The sequence below is a fragment of the Salvelinus alpinus genome, chromosome 20, assembly GCF_045679555.1.
Source record: "Salvelinus alpinus chromosome 20, SLU_Salpinus.1, whole genome shotgun sequence".
In the NCBI taxonomy this organism is placed as follows: Eukaryota; Metazoa; Chordata; class Actinopteri; order Salmoniformes; family Salmonidae; genus Salvelinus; species Salvelinus alpinus.
Window position 1 is genome coordinate 21,698,988 of NC_092105.1, and position 23,416 is coordinate 21,722,403.

The 23,416-nt window shown below is 45.3% G+C and overlaps 2 protein-coding genes across 8 annotated transcripts in view; both read right to left on the reverse strand.

The window, feature by feature from the left end:
- The window catches only part of LOC139546476 (immunoglobulin superfamily member 3-like), a 227,468-nt gene extending 215,560 nt beyond the window's left edge, over positions 1–11,908 (reverse strand). Inside the window, exon 1 of one of the 2 annotated variants that reach the window (XM_071354881.1) lies at positions 10,736–11,842. In XM_071354881.1, coding sequence (XP_071210982.1) covers positions 10,736–10,775 — 40 coding nt within the window. In that variant the 5' untranslated portion in view covers positions 10,776–11,842. Of the gene's footprint in view, positions 1–10,735 lie in introns of both variants that reach the window. The other variant, XM_071354882.1, reaches the window with a different exon arrangement.
- The window catches only part of LOC139546479 (putative nuclease HARBI1), a 406,641-nt gene that overhangs the window by 283,882 nt on the left and 99,343 nt on the right, over positions 1–23,416 (reverse strand). The gene's annotated exons all lie outside the window — the stretch shown is intronic.

The window sequence follows — 23,416 nt, forward strand, 5'->3', positions numbered from 1 at the left end:
AGGCCCTGCATGACCCCAGTCACCCTCATTTGTTGACTTCTGCGATCGAAAAAGCCTTGGCCTCATGCATGTCAACATCAGAAGCCTCCTCCCTAAGTTTGCCTTACTCACCGCTTTAGCACACTCTGCCAATCCTGATGTCCTTGCCGTGTCCGAATCCTGGCTTAGGAAGGCCACCAAAAATTCTGAGATTTCCATACCCAACTATAACACTTTCCGTCAAGATAGAACTGCCAAAGGGGGAGGAGTTGCAATCTACTGCAGAGATAGCCTGCAAAGTTCTGTCATACTTTCCAGGTCTATGCCCAAACAGTTCGAACTTCTAATTTTAAAAATTAATCTCTCCAGAAATAAGTCTCTCACTGTTGCCGCCTGCTACCGACCCCCCTCAGCTCCCAGCTGTGCCCTGGACACCATCTGTGAATTGATCGCTCCCCATCTAGCTTCAGAGTTTGTTCTGTTAGGTGACCTAAACTGGGATATGCTTAACACCCCGGCAGTCCTACAATCCAAGCTTGATGCCCTCAATGTCACACAAATCATCAAGGAACCCACCAGGTACAACCCTAAATCCGTAAACATGGGCACCCTAATAGACATTATCCTGACCAACCTGCCCTCCAAATACACCTCTGCTGTCTTCAATCAAGATCTCAGCGATCACTGCCTCATTGCCTGTATCCGCCACGGGTCCGCGGTCAAACGACCACCCCTCATCACTGTCAAACGCTCCCTAAAACACTTCTGCGAGCAGGCCTTTCTAATCGACCTGGCCCGGGTACCCTGGAAGGATATTGACCTCATCCCGTCAGTTGAGGATGCCTGGTCATTCTTTAAATGTTACTTCCTCACCATATTAGACAAGCATGCTCCGTTCAAAAAATGCAGAACCAAGAACAGATATAGCCCTTGGTTCACTCCAGACCTGACTGCCCTCGACCAGCACAAAAACATCCTGTGGCGAACTGCAATAGCATCGAAGAGCCCCCGCGATATGCAACTGTTCAGGGAAGTCAGGAACCAATACACGCAGTCAGTCAGGAAAGCAAAGGCCAGCTTTTTCAAGCAGAAATTCGCATCCTGTAGCTCTAACTCCAAAAAGTTCTGGGATACTGTAAAGTCCATGGAGAACAAGAGCACCTCCTCCCAGCTGCCCACTGCACTGAGGCTAGGTAACACGGTCACCACCGATAAATCCGTGATAATCGAAGACTTCAACAAGCATTTCTCAATGGCTGGCCATGCCTTCCTCCTGGCGACTCCAACCTTGGCCAACAGCCCCGCCCCCCCCGCTGCTACTCGCCCAAGCCTCCCCAGCTTCTCCTTTACCCAAATACAGATAGCAGATGTTCTGAAAGAGCTGGAAAACCTGGACCCATACAAATTGGCTGGGCTTGACAATCTGGACCCCCTATTTCTGAAACTGTCCGCCGCCATTGTCGCACCCCCTATTACCAGCCTGTTCAACCTCTCCTTCGTATCATCTGAGATCCCCAAGGATTGGAAAGCTGCCGCGGTCATCCCCCTCTTCAAAGGGGGAGACACCCTGGACCCAAACTGTTACAGACCTATATCCATCCTGCCCTGCCTATCTAAGGTCTTCGAAAGCCAAGTCAACAAACAGATCACTGACCATCTCGAATCCCACCGTACCTTCTCCGCTGTGCAATCCGGTTTCCGAGCCGGTCACGGGTGCACCTCAGCCACGCTCAAGGTACTAAACGACATCATAACCGCCATCGATAAAAGACATTACTGTGCAGCCGTCTTCATCGACCTGGCCAAGGCTTTCGACTCTGTCAATCACCATATTCTTATCGGCAGACTCAGTAGCCTCGGTTTTTCTAATGACTGCCTTGCCTGGTTCACCAACTACTTTGCAGACAGAGTTCAGTGTGTCAAATCGGAGGGCATGTTGTCCGGTCCTCTGGCAGTCTCTATGGGGGTACCACAGGGTTCAATTCTCGGGCCGACTCTTTTCTCTGTATACATCAATGATGTTGCTCTTGCTGCGGGCGATTCCCTGATCCACCTCTACGCAGACGACACCATTCTATATACTTCCGGCCCTTCCTTGGACACTGTGCTAGCTAACCTCCAAACGAGCTTCAATGCCATACAACACTCCTTCCGTGGCCTCCAACTGCTCTTAAACGCTAGTAAAACCAAATGCATGCTTTTCAACCGTTCGCTGCCTGCACCCGCACGCCCGACTAGCATCACCACCCTGGATGGTTCCGACCTAGAATATGTGGACATCTATAAGTACCTAGGTGTCTGGCTAGACTGCAAACTCTCCTTCCAGACTCATATCAAACATCTCCAATCCAAAATCAAATCAAGAATCGGCTTTCTATTCCGCAACAAAGCCTCCTTCACTCACGCCGCCAAACTTACCCTAGTAAAACTGACTATCCTACCGATCCTCGACTTCGGCGATGTCATCTACAAAATAGCTTCCAACACTCTACTCAGCAAACTGGATGCAGTTTATCACAGTGCCATTCGTTTTGTTACTAAAGCACCTTATACGACCCACCACTGCGACCTGTATGCCCTAGTCGGCTGGCCCTCGCTACATGTTCGTCGTCAGACCCACTGGCTCCAGGTCATCTACAAGGCTATGCTAGGTAAAGTGCCGCCTTATCTCAGTTCACTGGTCACGATGGCTACACCCACCCGCAGCACGCGCTCCAGCAGGTGTATCTCACTGATCATCCCTAAAGCTAAAACCTCATTTGGACGCCTTTCCTTCCAGTTCTCTGCTGCCTGCGACTGGAACGAATTGCAAAAATCTCTGAAGTTGGAGACTTTTATCTCCCTCAACAACTTTAAAAATCTGCTATCCGAGCAGCTAACCGATCGCTGCAGCTGTACATAGTCCATCTGTAAACTACCCACCCAATTTACCTACCTCACCCCCCATACTGCTTTTATTTATTTACTTTTCTGCTCTTTTGCACACCAGTATCTCTTCTTGCACATGATCATCTGATGATTTATCACTCCAGTGTTAATCTGCTAAATTGTAATTATTCGATTTATTGCCTACCTCATGCCTTTTGCACACATTGTATATAGATTCTCTTTTTTTCTACCATGTTATTGACTTGTTTATTGTTTACTCCATGTGTAACTCTGTGTTGTCTGTTCACACTGCTATGCTTTATCTTGGCCAGGTCGCAGTTGCAAATGAGAACTTGTTCTCAACTAGCCTACCTGGTTAAATAAAGGTGAAATAAATAAAATAAAAAATGCAAACACACAAACCCTTGTCTGTGAATCCTTATCCTCAAAGTCAACAAACTATCCAAGCACTGACTGAGGCAGGTCATGGATCTGATTTCCACTTGTCCAGACTTCTATCGTCCCAGTCTATTGATCCTTGACCAATCACAAGGTTCTCTCTCAGCCCGAAGCAGACGAATGACCTATCAATTACTTGTCTCTCTGAATAGTGAGGAGTTGGGAAACAGTTGGGTATTACCATACAGGTAGAGCACAGTAACTGACTTCATTGGCCAGCCTTTTGTTTGTCGTTGTCTTGTTGTTTTCGGGTTAACAAGCCTCCAGATAGGGGAAACATACACATTCACTACTCTGCACAGTGCACACACACACACACACACACACACACACACACACACACACACACACACACACACACACACACACACACACACACACACACACACACACACACACACAGAAAAGCCTATAGGCATATTTTCAAAATAAAACATTAAAGCAAAGTCAAAGGACTTCAATAACAGAAATATCCTAAAAACATGCAGACACACTCATCCCAGCCAGGCTTCTGTACACTGCAAACAGATGTACTGCCAGAGACATGGTGAGTGATTTCATTACAGGCAGTTAGGGCTGGGCGATATATCGTCTTTTAAGGTATACCGGTATGGATCCACCTACGGGTGGGAGTCATTCCATGTAATCTCAGCAAGCCATGCTTCAACCCAACTCTCCTTGAATAGTCCAACAAGTGGCAGCTCTCTGAGAGGACTGTCCCTATGATGCAATTCTCATATGAAGACTTGTACAAGTCCAAAACTTTGATGGAGAAATGGGCTAGGGACAACAATGTTGTGACATCCCTAACAAAATAATACATTGTATGTTTTTTTATGTCTCTGTATGCATTGTGATTAGTGATATTTACCATTAAACCCAACGCAGCCCAATAAAAAAACACTATACAGTGTGTGTTTGGGAGTTTTACCATTGAAACCATTAGAACTGCTGTAGCCTAATAGGTTTGCTTGTTCACCAGGAATGGTATAATAGCAACTAATCCAGACCTTTTTTAAGGGAATAAACCATACACAAAGGGGCCGTTTTCATGGACACAGATTAAGCGCAAGAGAAGGACAAACTGAATTGCTTTCATGGAGGACTGGCTTGAATTGTGAGGATGACCACACAATTTATTTTCACCATGAGCCAAATCTACTAGTTTTCTACCCAAAGTTGCGATCTGTTTAAAACAAATCAGAATGGAGAAAGCTCAGTAAAACCAAATGAAATGTGTTTCCAACCTCATTACATTTACATTTTAGTCATTTAGAAACCGCTGTTATTCAGAGCAACTTACAGGAGAAGTTAGGACACATCAACAGATTTCTCACCTAGTCAGCTCAGGGGTTCAAACCAGCGACCTTTCAGTTATTGGTCCAACGCTCTTATCTGCTAGGCTACCTGCTGCCCCACCATAAAAAAACATTTAAAACTTGTATTATTCAGAAACATCAAAATATTGTGACATGATATCTTAGCCATATCAGCCACCCCTACCAGCACTGTCTAGACATGTTCGCTCTATATGTTAACATAGGCACTAGCACATAGATACACAGCTCATCTGTTGGCCAAACAGCTGGAAGATATGTTAAGAGCCTAAAGTGCGTTGTGTGCCACAGACAATTTACTCTTAGCATCGGAGTAACTTTCACAAAAGACACGAAGGATCCACTCAAAGTCATAGCAATGTTTAAACAGCACTGAAATTCATAACTCACAAAAATGATGCTCATGCAGTGTCAAAGACGAGTCTGGCCTGAGATCAGTATATAACAAAGACAGTGATGGCAGACAGGCACAGAGAGCCGGTATGAACTGTTCTGAAGTCAGCTGAGCCAGTATAGCCAACTGAAGCATTTCTCCATTACTGTTTAACCAGCCAGCCCACTGCTGAACATCACATTATACTTTTCTATTAGTTATACGAACCAGAAAGGCTCAGTGATTCAGGGCTCTCACTTTCTGCCTCTGTCACGACTACAAGGTGAAACACACATCATTTATACAGTACAGTACACTACTGTACCACCGTTCAGTCCACATGTAAGAGCTTGGGAGAGAGCTTTCTGTGTTGTAGGAAATTAGAATGTCAACATATTGTACTCTGTATTTATGCAGTCTAGGAAAAACCATAGTGCCTATATAATGTATAATGTGTGATTCTATACTACATCTGAATTTTACACTTTGGGAAAAAAAATATATTATTCAAATCGATCAATCAATCGGTATCTCCTATATGAGGTTGACCAGCTGAAAGGGTATGTGAACTAACTTAATCCACTAACCCGGGTATTCTCAAACTGGGGTACGCGCAATGCCGTCAGGGCTACGCCAAATAAAAATGTGATTCACGTTTATATTTTCCAACGGGGCAAAACTTTTTTGTGTGTGTAACTTTTTTGTTTTTTCTAACCTGAGTAGCCTCGTTTCAATGCCAAAAATAAAATTAAACCATCTAGTATTCAGCGAAATAACAACACAATGTCAAATACAGGTAGCCTAGTCAAATAATTAACATCCAATCACATTAACCGTTACTCTCTTGCGGGAATTCCACTAACGGTCCGTATGTAGCCAAACGTAGCTGCTGCTCATTCCGTTTGCTCAAAAATTGATAAATGGTTAAAAAAATATAAGGTCCGGGTCCATAGACACATACCAGCTCTACTGGTAGTATTGCTACTACTACTACTAGCAATACTACACCTGCACCTGTCGATGACACAAGTTGTTCTGCTTCCATGAGCACATCCAATGCTAGCATCAGTAATTCTACATTTGTTGCTAGCCCAGCTAGCATGGACACTGACAGTTGTGAATCGGATGCAGCCGAAGAGCTACTGCCCCCTTAGCCGGGAAAGCACGGAACAACAGACAGGGACGTTGGACCATCGAAGAGGCGCAAATATGATGAGAACTACTGTACATTGACTTGGGGTTCACTTATATTTGGAGTAGTGTCTTTCCTCAGCCACAGTGTGTTATATGTCCAAAAGTACTATGTCACAACTCAATGAAACCTTCACTCTTGCGCAGACATTTAGAAACGAAACATGCCAATTTGAAGAAAAAGTATTTTGAGCGAGAATTAAGACGACTTTCGAGTAGTAATACAACAGATACCATTAATAAGAAGGGGCTAGAAGCATCTTCTATGGTGAGCTACCGAGTGGCTAGGACAGGCAAGCCCCATACTATTGTGGAGGACTTAATTCTTCCTGCTGCCGTGGATATGGCTGGGACAATGCTGGGGGAAAAGGCCTAAAAAACTATGCAGACAATGCCTTCATCAAACACACTGTATCACAGCGTATCAGTGACATGGCAGGAGATGTTTTGAAACAATTACTGCTTTACATACAAGCCAGTGAATGATATGCTTTACAGCTGGATGAGTCAACAGACGTAGCAGGCCTGGCACAGCTCCTGGTATATGTCTGTTACGTTTATGGGGAGTCAATTAACCTCTCTGGGCTAGGGGGCAGTATTTTGACGTCTGGATGACAAGCGTGCCCAAAGTAAACTGCCTGTTACTCAGGCCCAGAAGCAAGGATATGCATATAATTGGTAGATTTGGATGGAAACCCCTCTAAGGTTTCTAAAACTGTTAAAATAATGTCTGTGAGTATAACATAACTGATATGGCAGGCACAAACCCGAGGACAAACCATCCAGAAAAACAAAATTCAGCTCACCACTGATTCCAATGGCTGTCATGTTTAATATGAAGGGAAAACCTCCCAGATTGCAGTTCCTAGGGCTTCCACTAGATGTCAACAGTCTTTAGAAAGAGTTTCAGGCTTGTTTTTGGAAAAATTTGCTAGAATTTGTAGTTTCTCTAAGTGACTCCCATTTTGGCAGTAGTGTTTTCACGCGCGTGGATGAGAGCGTGTACTTTGTCGTTTATCTCCGGTAAAGACAATAACGATTCTCCGTCTTACATTTTATTGTTTATTTATGTATTAGGGTACCTGAGGTTTGATTATAAACGTTGTTTGACTTGTTTGGAGAATTTTATTGGTAACATTTAGGATTCATTTTGTATGCATTTTGAAGGAGAGAAACCTGTGGATTATTGAATGAAGCACGCCAGATAAACTGAGTTTTTGGGGATATAAAGAAGGACTTTATCGAACGAAAGGACCATCTGTGATGTAGCTGGGACCTTTTGGAGTGCCAACAGAAGAAGATCTTCAAAGGTAAGGCATTTATTTTATCGCTATTTCTGACTTTCGTGGTGCACCTGCCTGGTTGGAAAATGTTTTGCTTTTGTGGCGGGGCGCTGTCCTCAGATAATCGCATGGTGTGCTTTCGCCGTAAAGCCTTTTTGAAATCTGACACAGTGGCTGGATTAACAAGAAGTTAAGCTTTTTTCTAATGTATGACTGTTGTATTTTCATGAATGTTAAATATTTCTATTTCTGTAATTTGAATTTCGCGCTCTGCAATTTCACCGGATGTTGTCGAGGTGGTTCGCTAGCGCCACGTCCAGCCCAAAGATTAAGGAAGAAATCCTCTTCTGCAAACCACTGGAAACAAGGACAACAGGAGAGGATATTTCTTTAAGTGCCGGACAGCTTTGTGACATCAAATGGACTTTGGTGGTCAATATGTGTTGGTATCTGTACTGATGGCGCAAAAGCCATGACAAGGAGACATAGTGGAGTGGTAGCGCACGTGCAAGAAGTTGCTCCCGACTCCACTTGGGTACACTGCAGCATCTACTGAGAGGCTCTTGCTGCCAAGGGAATGCCTGACTGCTCGAAAGCCATTTTGGACATTACAGTGAAAATGGTTAACTTTGTTAAAGCCCCTGAACTCTCTTGTATTTTCTGCATTTTGCAATGATATGGGCAGCAACCATGTAACACTTTTACAACATACAGAAGTGCGCTGGTTATCAAGGGGCAAAGTACTGACACGTTTTTTTTTAAACCGAAAGACGAGCTTAAAGTTCTTTACTGCCCATAATTTCACTTGTCTGACCGCTTGCATTATGATGAGTTTCTCACACGACTGGCTTATCTGGGTGATGTTTTTTTCTCGCCTGAATGATCTGAATCTAGGATTACAGGGACTATCCACAACTATATTCAATGTGCGGGACAAAATTGAGGCTATGATTAAGAAGTTGGAGCTCTTCTCTGTCTGCATTAACAAGGACAACACACAGGTCTTTCCATCATTGTATGATTGTTTGTGTGCAAATGAACTCAAGTTTACGGACAATGTAAAATGTGATATAGCGAAGCACCTGAGGGAGCTGGGTGCATAATTATGCAGGTTCTTTCCCGAAACGGACGACACAAACAACTGGATTCGTTATCTCTTTCATGCCCTGCCTCCAGTCCACTTACCGATATCTGAACAAGAGAGCCTCATTGAAATTGCAACAAGCGTTTCTGTGAAAACTTGATGTTATTCAGAAGCCACAGCCAGATTTCTGGACAGGGCTGCGCTCAGAGTATCCTGCCTTGGCAAATCAAGCTGTTAAGACACTGATGCCCTTTGCAGCCATGTACCTATGTGAGAGTGGATTCTCGGCCCTTACATGCATGAAAACTAAATACAGGCACAGACTGTGTGTGGAAAAGGATTTAAGACTGAGACTCTACAACCTAACATTGCACAGCTATGTGCATCCTTTCAAGCACACCCTTCTCATTAACCTGTGGTGAGTTAGTCACAATTGTTGATGAACAAATAAGGTTTTAAATGTAAGATGGCTAAATAAAGAGCAACATTATTGATTATTATTATTTGTGCCCTGGTCCTATAAGAGCTCTTTGTCACTTCCCACAAGCCTGGTTGTGACAAAAACTCACTCATTCTTGTGTTTAATAAATGTATCATATAGTGTGTGTGTGTGTGTGCAGGTTTACAATGACGGCAAAAAACAACATTTGAGAGTGCGCTGACCCTGGTGCTAGAGGGGGTACGCAGCTGGGGGTTGAATGTTTGAAGGGGTACGGGACTATAAAAAGTTTGGGAACCACTGCTCTAACCCATTCAATGCCCTCCGAATCGCAGGGGTCTGTTTTCACCACACACACACACACACATCACTCCCGTCCCCGCGGCAGCATTAACATACCTCCCATCTAGGAACAGAGCAGCCATCTGGTGTTTGTTTGGGGCAGACCACTCTGTCTGTATGTGTGTGTGTGTGTGTGTGTGTGTGTGTGTGTGTGTGTGTGTGTGTGTGTGTGTGTGTGTGTGTGTGTGTGTGTGTGTGTGTGTGTGTGTGTGTGTGTGTGTGTGTGTGTGTGTGTGTGTGTGTGTGTGTGTGTGTGTGTAACTCTGGGTCTTCCTGTCCTGTGGCGGTCCTCATGAGAGCCAGTTTCATCAAAGTACTTGATGGTTCTTGCGACTGCACTTGAAAAAACTTTCAAAGATATTGAAATTATCCGGATGGATTGACCTTCATGTCTTAAAGTAATGATGGACTGTCTCTCTGCTTATTTGAGCTGTTCTTGCCATAATATGGACTTTGTCTTTAACCAAATTTAGTTATCCTCTACTGTATATACCACCCCTACCTTGTCACAACACAACTGATTGGCTCTAACACATTAAAAAGGAAATCAATTCCACAGATTCACTTTTAACAAGGCACACCTGTTAATTGAAATGCATTCCAGGTGACTACCTCATGAAGCTGTTTGAGAGAATGCCAAGAGTGTGCAAAGCTGTCATAAAGGCAAAGGGTGGCTACTTTGAAGAATCTCAAATATATTTGCATTTGTTTAACACTTTTTTGATTCCATATGTGTTATTTCATAGTTTATGTCTTCACTATTATTCTACAATGTAGAAAAAAAATTAAAATAAAGAAAAACCCTGGATTGACCAGGTGTGTCCAAACTTTTGACTGGTACTGTATATGTGTGTGTGTAGGCTATGCTACATGTTGTGTCTGAAAGAGTATGTCATTTGTTTGACAGAGAGATAATAGCAGTGGCCCAGGGTGTTATATAAAGTGAAACATTTAAGGTGGTTACACGTAGTAATAAGGGGATGTGGTCTCTGTTATCCAGCTCATCCACAAACACAGCTGTTCAAATGCATCTGTTATTAGTGACAAATACAATGCCCTCTCACAGGGACTCCTAATGAGGTGGCACACACACACACACACACACACACACACACACACACACACACACACACACACACACACACACACACACACACACACACACACACACACACACACACACACACACACACACACACACACACCTAAACACACCTAAACACACTCAGTGTTGGGATCTGTCGTGCAGGTGTGTCTGCATGCAGGTGTGCTATGACTCAGGAGTGGTAGTCTGAAGACTCGCTCTGTTTTTTAATAGACGGACCCTGAGAAAGATTGCAATCTGTCCAATGTAAGAAATGGGGCACAGGCGTGACTTACCAAGCAGCGCACATGCAGTAAGGAGCGTGCGGATGCCCATTGTCTCCCGTTTCTCTCTCTCCGCAGACACCGTTCCTATAATCCGTTTGGAGGCGCAAAAATTCGGTCTGTTTTGAAGGGGAAATGAGGGGTCTGCGGCCGACTCGGTATCCGGCGTCAGGCAGCTCTGGTGCACCCCGAGGATTGAAGCTTCTGGGCTGGCTTGAGAGTAAGATCCCCTCCGCCTACTGCCTATGGGATGCCCTCACCTATCTCCCGTATCCTGCTCTGAGATGCGGGGCTCCGTATACTCGGTGTCGCTTGTCTCTACTATCGCCTTCAGCTATCTCTCATATTGTCAATGACATGCGCCCATAAAAGACGCCTAGGCGACCCAGCCCATTCTCCCTTCCCTACGCATCGGACAGAGAGACTGCGGAGGCGCTCACTGTAGGATGACAAACCACCTCAGCAGGGAGTCCTGAGTCCAGCGTTGTGTGTGTATGTCTTGCTTTGTTGGTGCGCTATTTAGAATTCAGCCAACATCAAGATGTGCGGATCAATACGAAAAATCAGTATGCAAAGTCCTTTGGTGAGAAAGTAAATAAAATACTTCCTCCGGCGGCAATAGCTCTACCCAAACGTACGCAGGTCGTGCACACTCCACGACTGCTCCAGTAAAATCAATCTCCTTTCACTGCTCTGCTAGGAAAAAAGTCGATGGGCGGGCGCTGTCGCGGCAGAGCACGCAGTGCAATATTACATAGGGTGGACCTCCGCACGAATTCGTCAATAGGTCGAGTCCATCGCAAGTTAACCACACTACTTATTCGTTTATTAGCTTATTATACTTATTAGCTACGTGTTTATAATAGTCACAGAAATGTATATTCCCGTTGATCAGAGAGTTGAATGTTGTGCATCGCCTACACACTGTGCTGTTCGGGCACAAATATATTGATACATCGACACCGGCCAAAATATTCTCAAACTTCACATGTGTTTCTGATCAATACCTTTGAATAACGCTACTCAGTTGCTGCTCTTCAACGGCTCCAAGTCAAGTCCCTCTGCAAGTTCAGTCAAAGTCAATGCAAGTCTTTTGGAATATTCCCACGGTTTATTCCATGTAGTTCATTTCCTGGTTGGAAGAATAGACTTTGAGAGAAGCAGTTTTGTATTCCTTGCAAACGAACCAGCGTGCCACACAATCCCACACCCGGTACTTCTACAATTCACCCAATAAGGACTGACACCGACTTGAAGACCCACTCAATTGATCAAAAGGCATGGCTTAATCGATAATTTTTTTTCAATCACTGCCTAAATTAAAATGTCTAAATGTTTTCATATGCAGTTAAATTGGATTGAGCATAAACGTGTTATGGGCATGGGATATTACATGCCCCCTTTTATTGAATAATATGATACCAATAATAATAGTCTTGACATTTAATTAATAGCATGTGTTTTTACTTTTACATTTCTCTCTCCATCTATCTCCAACATATACAGAGCCATGGATGAATCCCATGAACTGAGAATAAACACAAAGCTTTATGATTTCTATAAGCAGTTTATAACATGTATATGTTTGGTGGTCAGTAGTGAGCCTGCACTAGTTACCACAGCAAAGTCACAAACCCCAAATATTTCCACAAATATCTTTTTAAAATGTGATTTTAAAACTAACCGTAACCACACTGCTAACCTTATGCATAACCCTAACCTTAAATGAAGACTGAAAAGCTATTTTATGTTTTCATGAATTTTTACGATAGCCAATTTTGACTTTGCGGCTATGGTAACTAGTGGAAACCTATAGGTCTCAGCACTTCAGTTGGAGAAACTTGAAATCGAGGGGGCTGCCAAAATATTTTGGTTTGGCGTGGTTTGGCGTGGTTTGGCGGGGTATACCTGAGCGCTGGGTATACCTGAGCGCTGTTTGGCTGTTTTGACACTATGAATTAACCACAATGAAAATACAGCTGAATATCTTTATTCAAAACACTTCAACATATCTGCCTAGGATTCTGTCTTAAAAATAAGTTGTGGAGTAAATGTGAAAGAGAGACAGCTTTGAGTAGTAATATCTGTGTTTTTGCAGGAGAAAACAAAGGCTTTAGTATTTGGCTGCAGAGCCATAGTAATCCAGTCACGGATTAGATAGTGATATGATGGAATGTAGGATATTCCTGGCATTGGGCACCTTATAATGCACCTTATAATGTCATCCCCTTTACTTTTTCCCCCCAAAACAAGTAACGGTATCCTCATCTACATGTAGACTTAGGTGCGTAAAAAGCATCTATAACCCATGAGTTACACACCCTGTCTCATATATAATGGTCTCTATAGTAATCATTTGTCTGGTTGTTATCCACTGCGTCTTGTCTGTATGCATCTATCTAGCCTCAAAACTACACAGACTTGCAATTTAGAGACAGAGTATGTCTTTTGACATGTCATCAGAGTTTGTGGCCTGTGTCGTTAAAGGTGAGACCGTTGACAGGTATAGGTGTCTTGATATCAGGTACTCTGATCAGAGAAATAGCAGTCTCCTTGGAAACAGAGGAGTGTTAAATTCCCTGCTGGTCTCATCCCATAATAAGCCATCCAGCCTTGCTATGACTCAGAACCACAGGAGGCTGCTGTGGGGAGGACAGCTCACAATAATGTCTGGATAGGAGCAATTGGAATGGCATCAAACACATGGAAACCATGGAAACCATGTGTTGGATGTATTTGATACCATTCCACTTATTCCGCTCCAGCCACTACCACGAGCCAGTCCTCCTCAATTAAGGTGCCACCAACCTCCTGTGCTCAGAACAGACTGTATTCCTTTAGATTAGTTCAATAGCAATCATTACAGTAATAGTATGAGAACAGTCATTAGTAATCCCCTTCTTTAGACTACATTGTTTTGGTGTTTTGATCTTTTAATGAACTTGAGTTGAATCTTCATGGTGAGCATGAATGGGGTTAGTTTGGGAGAAACCCTGCACTGGTATCACTTTAGGAGAGAGATCTGTTCACATATTTTTTCTGACGTTCACGTATTTTCAGAGTGCATCCAGTAAGCAAATAAATGATTCATTTGTTTTCTTTTGGTGCGTATCTCGGGCTTCACAGAAGTTTGTCAGTTTTACAAAGCAGGATGTGTGAGAGCAGTGTCTCTTCACACACATACGCACCCGTGCACACACTCGCATTCACATAGTCACAAACTTTAAAAACACGCACACAAATGGGCACACACACAAACGTGCACACACACACACCATCAATGATCTGACTGCACATGGGGTGCTCTGAAAGACGGATCACTGGTCTGTGTCCACCCAGCATACACATGGTTAAAAAGAAAATCCAGCCTGCATCACAACCGGCCATGACTGGGAGTCCCATAGGGCGGCACGCAATTGCCCAGCATCGTCCGGTTTGGCCGGGGTAGGCCGTCATTGTAAATAAGTGTTCTAACTGACTTTTTAAAACTAAATGTTAAATATTTTAAAAATGTTTATGTAAAAATGAAAACCTGCCTTAGGTTGACTATTGCCCTGTAGCACTCACTCACATCTGTTGTTATGAAGAGCTTTGAAAGGCTGGTCATGACACATCAACAGCATCATCCCAGACATCCGAGAGCCACTACAGTTCGTATACCGCCCCAACAGATCCACAGACGATGCAATCTCAATTGCTCTTCACACTGCCCACTCCCACCTGGAAAAGAGGGGAAATAACTTTGTGAGAATGCTGTTCATAGACTACAGCTCAGCGTTCAACCCCATAGTCCCCTCCAAGCTCATCACCAAGTTAGGGAACCTGGGACTGAACCCCTCCCTCTGCAACTGGATCCTGGACTTCCTGACAGGCCGGCTCCAGGTGGTGAGGGTAGACAACAACACCTCCGCCGTGCTGACCCTCAACACGAGGGCCCCTCAGGGGTCTATGATTATTCCCCTGCTGTACTCCCTGTTCACCCACGACTGCGTGGCCACGCACGACTCAAAAACCATCATCAAGTTTGCTGAAGACGCAACGGTTGTAGGCCTGATCACCAACGGCGATGAGTCAGCCTACAGGGAGGAGGTCAATGACCTGCCAGTGTGGTACCATGATATCAACCTCTCCCTCAATGTCAGTAAGACCAGGGAGCTGATTGTGGACTATAGGAGAAAGAGCGGAGAGGAAGCGCCCATCCACAACGACGGGGCTGTTGTGGAATGGGTCAAGAGCTTCAAGTTCCTTGGCATCCACATCACCAGAGACCGGACTGGAACCCGATCGAACATCTCTGGAGAACCCTGAAAATAGCTGTGCAGTGACACTCCAAATCCAACCTGACAGAGCTGTTAGGCAGAGCGACACAGGGGAACACAAGAGCAGACTCAGACGAGGAAACAGGAATGAATGAATCAAGATATTTATTGTAACACAGGGAGATATGGAGTGCAGATCCGGGGAAGCTCAGATGAGTTGTAGAAACCAGATGTGGAGACTGAGGTTGGAGTGAGCTGGGTAGAACTGGGTAAACAGGTCCGGAGGGGAATCCAAGGTAGTGGTGGTGAGCTAAATCCAGAACAGGGTAGTAGGGTGGTGAGATGTGGAACGGGAGACAAGAGCCAGAGACAGAGCGGTAAATGAGCAGAGATTACGATCTGGCAGAGTGGAAGTGGGAGGACTATTTGTAGATGTCTTGATTATGGAACGAGTTGCAGCTGGTAGGGACCTGCTCTGACTCCAGCACACCTGTGTCCAACCACACAATCACACAGAGAGGGAGAGGGAGAGGGAGAGTAACTGCAGGTCAAGAAGACACCGGATGAACACAAGAGGGCGTAGCAGGAGCAGATGTGACAAGAACTTTGTTGTTATGGGGTATTGTGTGTAGATTGATGAAGGAAAAAACAATTTAATACATTTTAGAATAAGGCCATAATGTAACAAAATGTGGAAAAAGTCAAGGGGTCTGAATACTTTCCGAATGCACTGTTTAGAGAAAAGCATGGCAGTCAGAGGGGATACTACAAGAGTCCTGGTTCTCTAATGAGCTTGGTGTGGGTGACAGGTTATGATAATCAATGGAATCTCAGATACAGGTAACTGCCAAAATAAAGGAAACATCCTCATAAAGTGTCTTATTAAGCCATTGGGCCACCATGCGCCAGAACAGCTTCAATGACCTTGGCATAAATTCTACAACTGTCTGGAACTCTATTGGAGGGATGTGACACCATTCTTCCTCGAGAAATTCCATTATTTGGTGTTTTGTTGAAGGTGGTGGAAAACGCTCTCAGGCACCGCTCCAGAATCTCCCATAAGTGTTCAATTGGGTTGAGATCTGGTGACTGAGATGACATATGGTTTACATCGTTTTCATGCTCATCAAACCATTAAAAACTTCTTATGGCTGCATCCCGCTACCGGGATCGATATGACAACAGCCAGTGAACGTGCAGGGCGCCAAATTCAAACAACAGAAATCTCATAATTAAAATTCCTCAAACATACATGTGTTTTATATCATTTTAAAGGTAATCTTGTTGTTAATCCCACAAAAGTGTCCGATTTCAAATATGCTTTTCAGCGAAAGCACTACAAACGATTATGTTAGGTCACCACAAAACCACAATAAGCACAGCCATTTTTCCAACGAAAGATAGCAGTCAGAAAAAGCAGAAATAGAGATAAAATGAATCAGTAACCTTTGATTATCTTCATCAGATGACACTCATAGGACTTCATGTTACACAATACATGCATGTTTTGTTTGATAAAGTTCATATTTATAACAAAAAATCAGAGTTTACATTGGCGCGTTACATTCACTAGTTCCAAAAACATCAAGTGATTTTGCGTAGCCACATTGTTTCAACAGAAATACTCATCATAAATATAGATGATAATACAAGTTATACACATGGAATTATAGATATACCTCTCCTTAATGCAACCGCTGTGTCAGATTTCAAAAAACTTTACGGAAAAAGCAAATCATGCAATAATCTGAGACGGAGCTCAGAACAATAGCCAAATTAGCTGCCATGTTGGGGTCAACAGAAACCAGAAAATACATGATACATGTTTCCTTACCTTTGATGAACTTCATCAGAATGCAGTCCTAGGAATCCCAGGTCCACAATAAATGCTTGATTTGTTCGATAATGTCCGTTATTTATGTCCAATTAGCTACTTTGGTTAGCGCTTTTGGTAAACAATTCCAAAGTCACAAAGCGCCTCCACTATAACGTGACGAAATGTCCAAAAGTTCCGTAACAGTCAGTAGAAACATGTCAAACGATGTACTGAATCAATCTTTAGAATGTTGTTAACATACATCTTGAATAACGTTCCAACCGGAGAATTAGATTGACTTCAGAAGAGCGGTGGAACGGAGGTCCCTCCTCATGTGAAGGCGCATGGTGAAAGCATGCTCAGCTCGTGGCAGTGATTACTCATTCCTGTCTCCTTCGGCCCCCCTTCACATTAGAGTCGTCAGACAAAGTTCTATTGACTGTTGACATCTAGTGGAAGCCGTAGGAAGTGAAAACTCATCCATATCTCGCTGTAATTTCATTGAGAGCTTGGTTGAAAATCTGCCACCTCAGAAAAAATTCAAACAGGAAGTGGAACTTCTCAGGTTTTTGCCTGCCATATGAGTTCTGTTATACTCACAGACATAATTCAAACAGTTTTAGAAACTTCAGAGTGTTTTCTATCCAATACGAATAATAATATGCATATATTAGCAACTGGGACTGAGGAGCAGGCAGTTTACTCTGGGCACATCTGTGCACCTTTCATCCAAGCTACTCGATACTGCCCCTGCAGCCATAAGAAGTTTTAAGTGACCACTAATGCCCTGTGGATGGGGGCATTGTCATCCTATGGGGGCATAGCAGTGGTAGCCAAAGCAATGGCCTGCTCAGCAATTTTATACATGACCCTAAGCATGATGGGATGTTAATTGCTTAATTAACTCAGGAACCACACCTGTGTGGAAGCACCTGCTTTCAATATACTTTGTATCCATCCCTCATATACTCAAGCCTTTCCACTATTTTGCCAGTTACCAGGGGAAGAGTGATCCCTCCTGCCGACCGCCATCAAGCGTCACCTACACGCAGGCTGCCATCTTCAAAACATGAATGTTAACAGAGGCGCTGCTGCTCACATTAATGTGATTCAGCACTTTATTTACATGCTGCTTCAGATGATAAACTGTGATTAGATGCAGCTAAAGCTGGTCAAGTCAAGGATGTAATTTCATTCTTCAGATACAGCCTGTCATAGTCAAGATGTTCTTACATTAGGTAATAGGCAGGATGTTCTGTAGCCTCCTGTCGCATGCATGCTCACACACACGCACTTTAGTATATGCACACACACACACACACACACACACACACACACACACACACACACACACACACACACACACACACACACACACACACACACACACACACACACACACACACACACACACACACACACACACACACACACACACACACACACACACACACACACACACCAACATACAGTACATACATACATACTGTCTGCAGGCTAGCAACTTGATTTATTAACATTGAATTACCCTACACATACAGATACGTACACACTCTGACACTCGTAGCTTGATTTAACATTACATTAGCCCGCCGGGAGTGCAAATCGCTACATTTTCCTGCAGATCAATTATTCATTAGAGAGGCTCTTACTGCAAAGTATTCATATATGACTATCTGAGCACCTCTTCTTTTAGACCTGCTGTTACTCTCTCTACCCTTTCCCTCTCATTCCCCATATCTCCCTTTCCCTCTCATTCCCCATCTCTCCCTTTCCCTCTCGTTCCCCATCTCTCCTTTTTTCTCTAATTCCCCATCTCTCCCTTTCCCTCTCGTTACCCATCTCTCCCATTCCCTCTCATTCCCCATCTCTCCCTTTCCCTCTCGTTCCCCATCTCTCCCTTTTTCTCCCGTTCCCCATCTCTCCCTTTCTTTCTCGTTCCCCATCTCGCCCTTTCTCGCTCGTTCCCCATCTCTCCCTTTCCCTCTCATTCCCCATCTCTCCCTTTTTCTCTCATTCCCCATCTCTCCCTTTCTCTCTTGTTTCCCATCTCTCCCTTTTTCTCTCATTCCCCATCTCTCCCTTTCCCTCTCGGTTCCCATCTCTCCCTTTTTCTCTCATTCCCCATCTCTCCCTTTCTCTCTCGTTTCCCATCTCTCCCTTTCCTCTCGTTCCCCATCTCTCCCTTTTTCTCTCGTTCCCCATCTCCCCCTTTCCCTCTCGTTCCCCATCTCTCCCTTTTTCTCTCGTTCCCCATCTCTCCCTGTCCCTCTCGTTTCCCATCTCTCCCTGTCCCTCTCGTTCCCCATCTCTCCCTTTTTCTCTCATTCCCCATCTCTCCCTGTCCCTCTCGTTTCCCATCTCTCCCTGTCCCTCTCGTTCCCCATCTCTCCCTTTCCCTCTTGTTCCCCATCTCTCCCATTCCCTCTCATTCCCCATCTCTCCCTTTCCCTCTCGTTCCCCATCTCTCCCTTTTTCTCTCGTTCCCCATCTCTCCCTTTCTTTCTCGTTCCCCATCTCTCCCTTTCTCGCTCGTTCCCCATCTCTCCCTTTCCCTCTCGTTCCCCATCTCTCCCTTTTTCTCTCATTCCCCATCTCTCCCTTTCTCTCTTGTTTCCCATCTCTCCCTTTTTCTCTCATTCCCCATCTCTACCTTTCCCTCTCGTTCCCCATCTCTCCCTTTTTCTCTCATTCCCCATCTCTCCCTTTCTCTCTCGTTTCCCATCTCTCCCTTTTTCTCTCATTCCCCATCTCTCCCTTTCTCTCTCGTTTCCCATCTCTCCCTTTCCCTCTCGTTCCACATCTCTCCCTTTTTCTCTCGTTCCCCATCTTTCCCCTTCCCTCTCGTTCCCCATCTCTCCCCTTTTCTCTCATTCCCCATTTCTCCCTTTCCCTCTTGTTCCCCATCTCTCCCTTTCCCTCTCATTCCCCATCTCCCCCTTTCCCTCTCGTTCCCCATCTCTCCCATTCTCTCTCATTCCCCAAGATGTTCACACACTAACACTAGCACCACACTCCCTGCCAGTACCACACTCCCTGTCAGTACCACACTCCCTGTCAGCACCGCACTCCCTGTCAGTACCACACTCCCTGTCAGCACCACACTCCCTGTCAGTACCACACTCCCTGTCAGTACCACATTCCCTGTCAGTACCACACTCCCTGTCAAAACCACACTCCCTGTCAGCACCACACTCACACTCCCTGTCAGTACCACACTCCCTGTCAGCACCACACTCACACTCCCTGTCAGCACCACACTCCCTGTCAGCACAACACTCACACTCCCTGCCAGTACCACACTCCCTGTCAGCACCACACTCACACTCCCTGTCAGTACCACACTCCCTGTCAGCACCACACTCCCTGTCAGCACCACACTCACACTCCCTGTCAGTACCACACTCCCTGTCAGCACCACACTCCCTGTCAGCACCACACTCACATTCCCTGTCAGCACCACACTCCCTGTCAGTACCACACTCCCTGTCAGTACCACACTCCCTGTCAGCACCACACTCACTGTCAGCACCACACTCACACTCACTGTCAGCACCACACTCACACTCCCTGTCAGCACCACACTCACACTCCCTGTCAGTACCACACTCCCTGTCAGCACCACACTCACACTCCCTGTCAGCACCACACTCACATTCCCTGTCAGCACCACACTCCCTGTCAGCACCACACTCACACTCCCTGTCACTACCACACTCGCTGTCAGCACCACACTCACATTCCCTGTCAGAACCACACTCCCTGTCAGCACCACACTCACATTCCCTAACAGTACCACACTCCCTGTCAGCACCACACTCACACTCCCTAACAGTACCACACTCCCTGTCAGCACCACACTCACATTCCCTGTCAGCACCACACTCCCTGTCAGCACCACACTCCCTGTCAGCACCACACTCACATTCCATGTCAGAACCACACTCCCTGTCAGCACCACACTCACATTCCCTAACAGCACCACACTCCCTGTCAGCACCACACTCACATTCCCAGTCAGCACCACACTCCCTGTCAGCACGACACTCCCTGTCAGCACCACACTCACACTCCCTGTCAGCACCACACTCCCTGTCAGTACCACACTCCCTGTCAAAACCACACTCCCTGTCAGTACCACACTCCCTGTCAGTACCACACTCCCTGTCAGCACCACACTCACATTCCCTGTCAGCACCACACTCCCTGTCAGCACCACACTCCCTGTCAGCACCACACTCACACTCCCTGTCAGCACCACACTCACACTCCCTGTCAGTACCACATTCCCTGTCAGTACCACACTCCCTGTCAAAACCACACTCCCTGTCAGCACCACACTCCCTGTCAGCACCACACTCACACTCCCTGTCAGTACCACATTCCCTGTCAGCACTACACTCCCTGTCAGCACCACACTCACACTCCCTGTCAGTACCACATTCCCTGTCAGCACCACACTCCCTGTCAGCACCACACTCACACTCCCTGTCAGTACCACACTCCCTGTCAGTACCACACTCCCTGTCAAAACCACACTCCCTGTCAGTACCACACTCCCTGTCAGTACCACACTCCCTGTCAAAACCACACTCCCTGTCAGTACCACACTCCCTGTCAGTACCACACTCCCTGTCAGCACCACATTCCCTAACAGAACCACATTCCCTGTCAGCACCACACTCCCTTCAGCACCACATCCCTTTAAGCACCACACTCCCTGTCAGCGCCACCCTTCCTGTCAGAACCACACTTCCTGTCAGCACCACACTTCCTGTCAGCACCACACTCCCTATCAGCACCACACTCCCTGTCAGCACCACACTCCCTGTCAGCACCACACTCCCTGTCAGCACCACACTCCCTGTTCAACAGTCTGATGGTCTGATAATAGAAGCTGTTCAACAGTCTGATGGTCTGAATAGAAGCTGTTCAACAGTCTGATGGTCTGATAATAGAAGCTGTTCAACAGTCTGATGGTCTGATAATAGAAGCTGTTCAACAGTCTGATGGTCTGATAATAGAAGCTGTTCAACAGTCTGATGGTCTGATAATAGAAGCTGTTCAACAGTCTGATGGTCTGATAATAGAAGCTGTTCAACAGTCTGATGGTCTGATAATAGAAGCTGTTCAACAGTCTGATGGTCTGGTAATAGAAGCTGTTCAACAGTCTGATGGTCTGATAATAGAAGCTGTTCAACAGTCTGATGGTCTGATAATAGAAGCTGTTCAACAGTCTGATGGTCTGGTAATAGAAGCTGTTCAACAGTCTGATGGTCTGATAATAGAAGCTGTTCAACAATCTGATGGTCTGGTAATATAAGCTGTTCAATAGTCTGATGGTCTGATAATAGAAGCTGTTCAACAGTCTGATGGTAATAGAAGCTGTTCAACAGTCTGATGGTCTGCTGATAGAAGCTGTTTTTTTAGTCTCTCTGTCTTGGCACTGATACACCTGTACTGTCTCCATCTGTCGGACGGTAGCTGAGTGAACAGTCTGTTGTCGGGTAACTGAGGTCCTTCATGATCTTCTTGGCCTTCTTTTGACACTGAGTGCTGTTCTGGAGGGCAGGCAGCGTGCCCCCGGTGATTCGTTGAGCTGACCGCACCACCCTCTGGAGAGTCATGTAGTTGCGGGTGGTGTAGTTGCCTTACCAGGCGGTGATGCAGCCCGACAGAGTGCTCTCAATGGTGCATCTGTAGAAGTTCATGAGGGTCATAGGGACCATTCAATTTTTTTTAGCCGCCTGAGGTTGTAGAGGTGCTGTTGTGCATTTTTCTACACTGTGTAGGTGTTGTGAGACCATTACAGGTCCTCAGCTTTTGACCCTATTCACTGTAGATGAGGATGGGGGCGTGCTCCCTCTTGTCTCCTGTAGTCTACGATCAGCTCCTTTGTTTTGTTGACGTTGAGGGAGTTATTTTCCTGGTGTGGCCGATGTGAAATGGCTAGCTAGTTAGCGGTGGTGCGCACTAATAGTGTTTCAATCGATGACGTCACTCGCTCTGAGAGCTAGAAGTAGTTGTTCCCCTAGTTGATAAACAGCATTCTCACTTTGAAATTCCTCTTGTCCAGGTGGGCAGTGTGCAGTGCAACGGCGATTGTATTGTTTCACAATCAGGAAATACAGGGGAATCTGAGTTGCTTATTACACAGTCAGGAAATACAGGGGAATCTGAGTTGCTTATTACACAGTCAGGAAATACAGGGGAATCTGAGTTGCTTATTACACAGTCAGGAAATAAAGGGGAATCTGAGTCGCTTATTACTGACTTTTCACAGTCAGGAAATACAGGGGAATCTGAGTCGCTTATTATACAGTCAGGAAATACAGGGGAATCTGAGTCGCGTATGACACAGTCAGGAAATACAGGGGAATCTGAGTTGCTTATTACACAGTCAGGAAATACAGAGGAATCTGAGTCGCGTATTACACAGTCAGGAAATACAGGGGAATCTGAGTCGCGTATTACACAGTCAGGAAATACAGGGGAATCTGAGTTGCTTATTACACCGTCAGGAAATACAGGAGAATCTGAGTCGCTTATTACACAGTCAGGAAATACAGGGGAATCTGAGTCGCTTATTACACAGTCAGGAAATACAGGGGAATCTGA